General features: G+C 39.0%; 2 protein-coding genes across 2 annotated transcripts; one reads left to right on the top strand and one right to left on the bottom strand.

The window, feature by feature from the left end:
- Positions 1 to 1,728: 1,728 nt before the first annotated feature.
- Positions 1,729 to 2,608, bottom strand: LOC126623210 (auxin-induced protein 15A-like). Its single transcript, XM_050292008.1, has one exon. The coding sequence runs from the start codon at positions 2,530 to 2,532 to the stop codon at positions 2,254 to 2,256; it is 279 nt and encodes a 92-aa protein (XP_050147965.1). The 5' UTR covers positions 2,533 to 2,608; the 3' UTR covers positions 1,729 to 2,253.
- Positions 2,609 to 9,063: 6,455 nt separating this feature from the next.
- LOC126623209 (auxin-responsive protein SAUR20-like) lies at positions 9,064 to 9,664 on the top strand. The gene has a single exon (XM_050292007.1). The coding sequence runs from the start codon at positions 9,217 to 9,219 to the stop codon at positions 9,511 to 9,513; it is 297 nt and encodes a 98-aa protein (XP_050147964.1). The 5' UTR covers positions 9,064 to 9,216; the 3' UTR covers positions 9,514 to 9,664.
- The last annotated feature ends 1,253 nt before the right edge of the window (positions 9,665 to 10,917 follow it).

The following is a 10,917-nucleotide window of genomic DNA, read 5'->3' as shown; positions in this document are numbered from 1 at the left end:
TTCATGGCCCAAAGGCTTGTTTTGAAATGGGTTTTGGTTAGGCTCAAAGGGTTTGGGTTTGGGGATATCGGGCCGAATGCCCGAGTTCGCATAGCCCATGGGCCTGGATTAAATAGGGTTTTGGTTGTGGGTTAAGCTGAAGGCCCTGGTTAGGCTTGGGCAGCCCTGCCCAAGGGTTTCTAGGTTGAAAAGCCCCAAGGTCTGGTTCGAGCTTGCAACAGACTTGGGTTATGGGCTGAGCAAGTGGGCCAAGTTCCTTGGCCCAACAAGTTGGGTCTGTCAAGTGCCTCCGAGGCGGGCCTAACCCATTTTTCAGGCCTAGTTTGGCAGTTTTCGACACAAAAGAACGTCGGAGCTTCCCAAGCTCTGGCCAACCTCGATTCTAACACTAAAATCAATTATTTAACTATGAAAATGAAGCTATGGGGATAGGGAAGAGAATCATACCACAGTTAGGTTCGGTCGTGGTGGGGAAGTGATCGGGAAAACCAAGTGAAGTCGTGGTCCATCATCGGAGCACACGGCTTCCTCGAGTCTCGAGTCACGTCATTGAAGCAGATGGTAGTTCCATCGATGCCAAGCGTTTAATGAGGGTGGTGGTGAGTGGTTGCAAGTGTGGGCGTGGGTATAGCTCGAGGAAAGGGATAGCGCAGAGAGAAAGAGAGCTCGGGGGAGAGAGGTCCGATGGTGAGAAAGGGTTAGGAGCTTCAAAAAGAAGGGAGAAAGTGGGGAGAGGATTGCCACGTGGCAGTCCAATAAGAAAAGAGAGTCGGGGACCAAAATCAGGGGTAGGCCCCACCTGGGCACACCAATTAATAACCAAAAAGTAACCAATTTAAAATATCAAGCCCAAACACAATGAAATTATGAAAATATCCTTTCGTTCTGTAAAATCTAGGACGGGTTGTTACAGTTTCCACCAATTAACAACGTATTCATTCAAAAAATTGTGACTGTAGTGATGACATTTACGGACAAACAAAAGATGTAGAGATTCAAATATGCAATATACACAGTATTAACTATATATTATTTCTTTACAACTACATTAGTGAATAAAGAACCCAGCTTACCCTATACGGCTAGGTTTGATTTAGTAATTGTTATACGCCTTTGCCTTGCGTAGATTTCTGGATTGTGAAATAGATATGAATAAGATTACTCAAATGGCAGTGACGCCCATATGGGAACAGTGAAATGGATTGTAAATTTGAATTATATTATCATACGTTTACTGCTTTAGTTGTAGGATAATATAAATGATTATGATCAATAAATAAAGCAGTAAAAAGGAAAAGGTAAAGAATGATCTGGCTTGTGATATCAAGAGAGGCGTGTTGTCATTGTCCTAAAGCTTTAGACGCTTCCCTAAGTGCCGGTTATAATGCTATCTACAACTCCAAGATTCAACCCTTGAATCTCATAGAGCGTCTAATCCATAAGCACGATTACGGTAGACGGGGTGCCAAATAGTGATCAATTGTACATTGATGATCAAGATGAGTAGGAAGATAATAAGGATTATATATGAGTGTTGTAGTAGGGAGAGAAGGAAAACATTTGAACATTTATTGACGTTTGAGGAGTTCCCCATTTATAAAACTCTATATAATCTTTGGTGAAAGACATGACTTCTCTAATAGATATGACTCTTCATATTTATTATTTAAAATAATAATAAATAAAATTTTGAATCTTTAAGAAAATAAAATAAATAACCAACAATAGTTCATGCTCAAAATCATCATAAAACTAATGTAAATGACCCACAATAAAAGTAGTAGCCATATTGCCAGTAGATTTGCAACATAAGCATGTACTTATGAGGCTTCAATTTGCTATAAAATCTGCCTATATTCCCCATTCGTCTGTCAATATTCCAGTAATTAGTCAGTCCCTTTTGTGTAAATTTTATCGTCTGTTCATAACTAGATTGAAAGACGATAACAAATAAAATGAAAGTAAATCATGAAACTATTGTAAATTATCGTCTTGCAGGACAACTATGTCTATGTACATTTAGTTGACAATAACTATTCTTGAAAATTTGTGTCAGTAAGTTTATGTCCGCTAGGTTGGCCATTTCCTTTCAGCTCACAAGCGGTTTGACGTTGCTGTAATCTTCCATCAGGATGATTCATTGGATGATCGATCAATTGAACCTCCTTCATGTGAGCCAGAAAGCGATTAAAATGCCTAGTGCTTCTACTGCCGTTGGTGTCAAAATTTTCAGACATATATTGTAGCCTCTACTTATACACCAAACAGAGTGGTGAGATCAAGGAAGGTGTCTTCACTGCAGGGGATTGTGAGACCACCCATTGGATGATCATATCCAAATTCATCTTCAGCCAGGCTTAACAAATCTTGGAATGAAGGTTGGTTCAAGTAGGACACCGGAATCACAAACCGCTTCTTCTGGCTCTCCCCAACGTAGATGGCAAGATAGCCTTTTGGAACATCCAATGATTTTGAAGAAACTTGACTTTTCTTGGCATGTACAAGTACAATACCAGGAAATCGGAAACCCATGTTTTTGAAATTTCTCTGAAAAAGGAACACTAAAGAGTTCAGGACAGAAAGAGCTTTGATAAGATATGACTGGGAGTAGAAGACTTGTGTTGGCTTGCTCCTGAACCTTGGATGATGTGAGCATATATAGTTAAAAGAGCCATCGGTTACCTAAAATGATTGGTGATTAAGCACTGGGATGGACCCAAGTGAGAGATAGTTTGCTCATGGACAATCATAGGGACTTGTCTATAAGTTATCAACAACACTTCACGAGTCGATGACCAAAAGAAAGCACAATGTCCTACCACTCTTAATTGAAGGCTTATAGAAAATCAGAGACATGCTTGAGACAAGAATTTTTCCCATGGTGTTATTTCAACAGTTTTAGCATATAAAATGTTAGGACTTAGTACAAAAAATTGATACGTTGGTCTACAAAATAATCTGTACAAGAGAGAGTGGTCTGGAGGCAATTGAATGCAGATTGGCTAGTGACCCAGCTGCTCAAGCATTTGAATGTTCACATGGCTCTGTCTTCCAATGTTTCAAGGAGGCGACGGAAAAAAATACAATTGGTGAAAGACCGTGGCAGAGCCAAGTGAAAGTCATTTTCTCAAGGAAAAATTACATGGACTTCTCTTTCCAACTAATCAAGAAAAATGTACGAGTGGAAATGAAGATTAACTATACAACATAATGTCCTACTCATGTTCGGAAGATAGGACGACAAGATCATTGGTAATCCCAACAATCAACTTAATGTTAAAAGAAAGTATGAGTGAGTGGTCTGCGGAAAATTGAATGGGACTGAAAAAAAATCTAAAGACAGAAGCATTTGCAAGTTCACATGGCTCTGTCTTCAAATTCATCATCTCGTCAAAATATATTGGTAGTGATTGAGACTATATATCTGTCGAAGTTCTGCATTCTGTCCAGCAATATCTCACCTAAAATATGTTGTGCTAGGATAGCACCAAACCCTTGTGGAACCAACTCAAGCTAACCCACAGGAAATATATCAAATAAAATGCAAGAACAAAATATTAAAGACACCAAGATTTTAACGAGGTTCCTCAACAGTCAGTGTAACTGGAGTACGTCCTCGGAGCAGTAGGAGCTCACCCAAGAATCCACTATCAACCAAATGGGAGTTTACAAAGTGTTGGCAATCTCACAACCCTTAACCCCAATACACCCAAAAGCTCTCACACACCAAAGAAACAAATAGAGAAGAAAATATAGTGATTAATTTCCTCTCTATACAAAGCTCAAAGCTATTACAATTATTTTGATGGATGATTACTAACCAAAGTGAAGAGCACCTTCTACTCTTCGAAATGGGGTTGCTGCTCCAGATTTCTTCTTCTTCTCTGCCCTCTGTTTTTCCAGCTCTAACTCTCTCCCTTTTTCCTCTCGGCCGAAAAAATGAGGTCTACTTTTTTTTTCTTTAAAGACAACTCACACTTCCCTTGAACCAACACCCACGGGTGTTAAGAGAACAAAACACTTTCCCTATATTCCTCCCCAAAACAAGGAAAGGTGTTTTCCTCCCCAAAACAAGGAAGAATGTTGGCCAATTATTCAACAATCTCCACCTTGGCCAAGTTCCGAAAAACGCCATGATAAGCCAACCAACACAATTAACACACAACATCACTCCCAAACACTAGCAAGAGAACAACTCATGTCGAGCCAAATGCTCCAAAACTCCTACTGCTCAACGCCTTCTTTATATAGGCATAATGTGAGCCAAGTTCAAACAGTGAACAAACTTGGCTACACCAACAACCTTAGTCAACATATCAGCGGGGTTGTCTTTAGTTGGAATCTTCTGGAGAATGATCTCCCCTTCACCAACTACTTCACGAACAAAGTGATAACGCACATCTATGTGCTTGGTCCTCGCATGATGAACCTGATACTTAGCCAAATAAATGGCACTCTGACTATCACAATGTACCTCCACCTGCTTCTGATCAACCCCCAAATCTCTAATCAGCCCATGTATCCAAATGGCCTCCTTTATAGCTTCAGCAACTGCCATATATTCAGCCTCTGTAGTAGACAAGGCAACAGACGACTGCAAAATGGACCTCCAACAAACTGGTCCTTTAGCCATAGTAAACACATAGCCTGTAGTAGATTTCCTTCCATCCAGATCACCTGCATAATCTGAATCAACATAACCAACTGCAAAATGACCAATACCAGAGTCATCCCTCTCAAAGCATAAGCCAACATCTCGAGTACCATGGAGATATCTCAATATCCACTTAGCTGCTTGCCAATGCTCTTTACCTGGATTATGCATATATCGACTCACCATGCCAACTGCATGAGCAATATCCGGTCTAGAGCATACCATTGCATACATCAAACTACCAACCAAATTTGCATATGGTACATTTTTCATTTGCAGCTTCTCTTTATCATTTTTAGGACATTGTAGAGAACTCAATTTAAAATGAGGAGCCAAAGGGGTACTAACCGGTTTGGTTGAATCATGAACTCCAAACTTCCGAATCAACTTCTCAAGGTATTGTCTTTGATTCAAACTGACGAAACCCTTTGCTCTATCTCTAGTGATCTCCATGCCAAGGATCTTCTTCGCTTCACCAAGATCCTTCATCTCAAACTCATTCTTCATTTGCTTCTTCAATTTCTCAATCTCTTCGACATTCTTTAAGGCAATCAACATATCATCAACATATATCAATAAATAAATGAAAGACCCATCTTGCAACTTCTTGAAGTACACACAATGATCATATTGACTTCTAGAATAATTTTGGCCTCTCATAAATTTATCAAACCTCAAATACCATTGCCTTGGAGATTGCTTCAAGCCATAAAGTGATTTCTTCAATTTGCAAAACAAATTTTCCTTCCCTTTCACTATATACCCATCCGGTTGACACATATAAATCTCTTCATTCAAATCACCATGTAGGAAAGCCGTCTTCACATCAAGTTGCACAAGCTCAAGATCATATTGTGCAACAAGAGCTAACATAATACGAATTGATGAGTGCTTCACAACCGGAGAAAATATTTCATTGTAGTCAATGCCCTCCTTTTGTGCGTACCCTTTAGCAACTAATCTTGCTTTAAATCTCACATTGTTTTTCTCATCAGCATCTTCCTTCTTGGCATACACCCATTTGCAACCGATAGCTTTCTTGCCCTTAGGCAATTTAGCTAACTCCCAAGTCTTATTCTTCAAGAGAGAACTCATCTCATCACCCATGGCATTGCACCACCTCTTCTTCTCCTCACTCTCAATGGCTTCCTCGAAATTAGATGGAATATCATCAGTGATAATAGGAAGAGCAAAAGAAACATAGTCACTATACCGAGCTGGCTTGGTAATTTGTCTCTTTCCTCTGTTTTTGGCAATAGACTCTTGAGGTGAAACTTGCTCTTCAACTTGAATAGAATCTTCAAGTTCAACTTCTTCAACATCCTCATGGTCTCCAACTTCCTCACTTGTAATGGCTTTGACATCAGCGGAAATAGGATTTGAAGTACCAGAGGCAACTTTCTCAAGCTCCACCTGTTGGACATCTTTCACATTCTTCTCAGAGACTTTGTACATACTTTCTTCATCAAATGTCACATCTCTGCTGATTACAAGTTTTTTCATCTCTGGGCACCATAACCTGTAACCTTTGACACCACTACTAAAACCAAGAAAGATAGCCTTTTTGGCTCTAGGATCAAGTTTATTTTCAGTCACATGAAAATAAGCAGGTGAACCAAAAATACGGATATAGTCATAATCAGAAGAAGGTTTTCCAGTCCATACCTCCATTGGTGTTTTACCCTGAATAGCAGTTGAGGGTAACCGGTTGATGATGTGACATGCATAATTAACTGCTTCTGCCCAAAATGACTTGCTTAAACTCGACTGAGACAACATACATCTAACCTTCTCAAGCAAGGTTCGATTCAATCTTTCTGCAACTCCATTTTGTTGTGGAGTTCCCCGAACACTGAAATGTCTCACAATTCCTTCATCTTTGCAAACTTTAAAGAAAGGATCGGATGTGTATTCACCACCATTATCAGATCTCAAAATCTTAATCTTTCTCCCAGTCTGGTTCTCAACCATTTTCTTCCAACCCAAGAAAATGCTTAACACCTCACTCTTGTGCTTCATAGTGTAGACCCAAGACCTTCTTGAATAATCATCAACAAAGGTCACGAACCAATGTCTACCACTCAAAGAGGGAGTCTTTGTAGGACCCCAAACATCCGAATGCACATAATCAAGAATGCCCTTCGTCTGATGTACTGCAGTACCAAACTTCACTCTAGTTTGCTTTCCCAAGACACAATGCTCGCAGAAATCAAGCTTACAAGTCGTGGCACCTTTTAGAAGACCTTGTTTCACAAGCCCTTGTAGAGCTTTCTCACCGGCATGGCCTAATCTCATATGCCACAATCTAGTAGTATCTGAATCAGATGTGCCCATATTTTCAGAGACTACATATGCTTCACCTGTCACAGTGCTTCCCTGCAATAAATACAAATGGCCACATCTAGGAGCTTTCATCACAACAAGTGCACCATAAGTAACTTTCAATGTCTGTCCATCTGAATGAAACCTGAAACCCTTGGATTCCAAAGTACCCAAAGAAATAAGATTTTTCTTCAAATTCGGTACATACCGAACACCTGTCAACTCTTTAACCATGCCATCATGCAACTTCAAACGAACTGTACCAATCCCTTTTGTTGTGCAAGGATTGTCATCTCCCATGAACACAACGCCACCATCAAACTCTTTCAAGCTTGAAAACCAATCCTTGTGAGGAGTCATATGATGAGTACAACCCGTATCCAACACCCATTTAGTAGCACAATCAAATGATGAGGAAGTGGTTAAAGCAAAATCAGAAAAATCTGTTTCAACCTCAGCAACATTAGCTTCAGAACTTTCTTTGCCTTTGGTCTTCAATTTAGGACAATCTTTCTTCCAATGGCCCTTATTATGACAAAAGGCACATTCATCCTTTTCCAAAGGTTTTCTACCTTTAGAGTTTCCTCTAGGTCGAGACTGTGATTTTTTCCTGCTAGAAGATGACCTCCTCTCCGATGATCTACCTCTAACAAATAAAGCTTCAGAGGTACTATCATGATTTTTATCTCTATGCCTCATTTCATAATTCATCAAGGCATTTGACACATCTTCAAATTTCATAGTTTCTTTACCATGCATAATAGTTGTAACAAAATGCTCATAAGAGTCCGGCAAGGAATTCAACAATATTAGGGCCTTATCTTCATCCTTAATATCCTCGTCTAAATTTAACAAGTCGGCAATCAACTTATTAAAAGCATCAAGGTGTCTAATCATTTTTGTACCTTCTTTGTATTGGAAGCGGTAGAGCTTTTTCTTCAAGTGTAGCCGGTTCTCTGCACTCTTCGTCATATACTTGTCTTCCAATTTTTGCCACAATACACTTGCTACCGTCTCCCGCATCACAAAATACTTCTGAGTTTTTGCAAGGCACAACCGAATTGAAGAGCAAGCCAACAAATTTAATTTTTCCCATTCCGGCTTCGACATAGCTTCCGGCTTCTCTCCTAAAGCGGCAAGTAGATCTTGTTGAGCCAACACATCTTTGACCTCACATTGCCACATCCCGAAGTTGTTTGTGCCATCAAACTTTTCAACTTCAAACTTTGCATTTTGCACCGTAGTTCTTGCAAACCCGGAGCTGCTTCCAAAAGGATTTTCATCTTGCCCGTCTGACATCTTTGGCAACTAAACAGTACCCAAGAGCAACTAGTGCTCTGATACCAATTGTTGTGCTAGGATAGCACCAAACCCTTGTGGAACCAACTCAAGCTAACCCACAGGAAATATATCAAATAAAATGCAAGAACAAAATATTAAAGACACCAAGATTTTAACGAGGTTCCTCAACAGTCAGTGTAACTGGAGTACGTCCTCGGAGCAGTAGGAGCTCACCCAAGAATCCACTATCAACCAAATGGGAGTTTACAAAGTGTTGGCAATCTCACAACCCTTAACCCCAATACACCCAAAAGCTCTCACACACCAAAGAAACAAATAGAGAAGAAAATATAGTGATTAATTTCCTCTCTATACAAAGCTCAAAGCTATTACAATTATTTTGATGGATGATTACTAACCAAAGTGAAGAGCACCTTCTACTCTTCGAAATGGGGTTGCTGCTCCAGATTTCTTCTTCTTCTCTGCCCTCTGTTTTTCCAGCTCTAACTCTCTCCCTTTTTCCTCTCGGCCGAAAAAATGAGGTCTACTTTTTTTTTCTTTAAAGACAACTCACACTTCCCTTGAACCAACACCCACGGGTGTTAAGAGAACAAAACACTTTCCCTATATTCCTCCCCAAAACAAGGAAAGGTGTTTTCCTCCCCAAAACAAGGAAGAATGTTGGCCAATTATTCAACAAAATATTGAAGTTCAGGTGGAAAACAGCACCATGTGATCCCTCATGAGACAGTGTTCCCTTCTATGCCCTATCAAGATGGTCTTAATTGTCACCACATATTTCTTTCAAAGGAAGACAAATCCTACATAAAACTTTAACTATATATACTTCATGAGACTTTCATTGCCATCCATAAGTCTCTTCATATTCTCAACTCTTCTCTTCTTCTTCTTCCTCCTATTAACTTCCACCTGACATTTCTCTAGCGAGACATAAAACCATGGGTTTCCATCGTCCAAGTGTAACTCATGCAAAGAAAGTTCTTTGGCGGTCTTTTTCAAATTCAAGTCGCGGAGGTTCATATAACTTAGTAGATGTCCCAAAAGGTTTTTTAGCTGTTTACGTTGGGGAGAACGAGAGACAGCGGTTTGTCATTCCTGTATCATATCTCAATCAACCTTCATTCCAAGACTTGCTAAGTGAGGCTGAACAAGAATTTGGATTTGATCATCCAATGGGTGGTCTAACATTTCCCTGCAGACAAGATACCTTCATTGATATTATTTCTCGGTTTTGAATACATTGTGATTACTTGAGCTGCGTTAGATTTTTGTAAAGCAAAAATTTTCTACACACACTACAATTTTTTTTCCTTCTGTGAGTTTCTGAAGGATGATGTAAATGAAGATTGTAATAGCAACTTTTATAACAATAGTTTCTTTACAAGACGAGTATCTCTTATCTACCACTAGCTAGGTCAAAAGTGTGAGGCATAACCGTGGTCCGTGAAGAATTACATGATTTGGTAACGCTTTGGTTGTAGGATGTAATTATGAAATTTTTTGTGAGGAGTAAAAACTGTATCTTTGAATGATGTAAATAAAAAGGGGTGTGCTATCCACACACCCCATTTTACTTCTCACACACCCTTGATAATTTATGTCCGTGGATCTTCTTCAATTCATCCGATCCGACGGTTAAAAATTAAAAATGTGTGTAAGAAGTAAAATAGGGTGTGTGAAAATCACACCCCAATAAAAATTCCCGGGGAATATTATTTTACTGTGAAATTAACAGCTCGGTTCTACAATATTTGTAATTGTGCGGTACCATGTTTTTTGTTGGAATCTCACATCGAATGTTTGACAAAACAATTTACATCTTATAGTAATAATTACATGATTTCATTCCGAAATACACCAAAGCGTTTAGGAACTCACAACTTTGGCTAGCCAACTTAGCTAGGCCTTACTATAAGGAACTTATTACTTTACAGAGGTTGTATGGATACAAATCACTCAATCAATAGCGTAGCACATAAGGTCATAGGCTAACAAATCCCTCCTTCTACATTTGATTTATCACGGTTGAAATGTCACGCCCGATCGTGAGATAATCAAAAATTGACGGGAGATTGAAAGAAGTAGGAACAAAATAAGCTAAGCACAGTGAGGGTAACTAAAACTCTACTTACTAGTTCTTTCTGATGAGTCGATTTCAAACTATATATTTTACCCTATTCTTAGTATAATTTATTATTTATTTTGGTGAGATTTTGATACTTTGATTTATATTTCCAATGTAGGACTTGTGACTTACTCTTGAGCAAAATATGATCATATGGATGAATTTTGGAGTGATTCCCATTGGAGGATGTTCGTGAGCCCCTCAGCTTTTTCGTGTCAAAGTTTCAAATTTTTCTACCAAGCGGTTAATTTATGGTGATGAAATAAAGGGCTAGTGCACAAAAAAGAGTCATCTTGTGCCTGATTTGGAGCCCTGAAGATCCAGAAACATGATTAATTGTCAGATGAGCATATTTCTTAATTAGATTTGGATTGTGATTTTAAGTTATCATTTTCTTCTTTTGTTTCCTAGTTTTTAGAAGACCTTTCCTAAGAAGGATTTTTAATTTTTAGTAGTATTGTAAACAAGAAATTCCTGCGATAAATCACACAAGAACATGTGTACAAAATAATAT

The sequence above is a fragment of the Malus sylvestris genome, chromosome 5, assembly GCF_916048215.2.
Source record: "Malus sylvestris chromosome 5, drMalSylv7.2, whole genome shotgun sequence".
Taxonomy (NCBI): Eukaryota; Viridiplantae; Streptophyta; class Magnoliopsida; order Rosales; family Rosaceae; genus Malus; species Malus sylvestris.
This window is presented reverse-complemented; position numbering and strand designations above follow the sequence as displayed.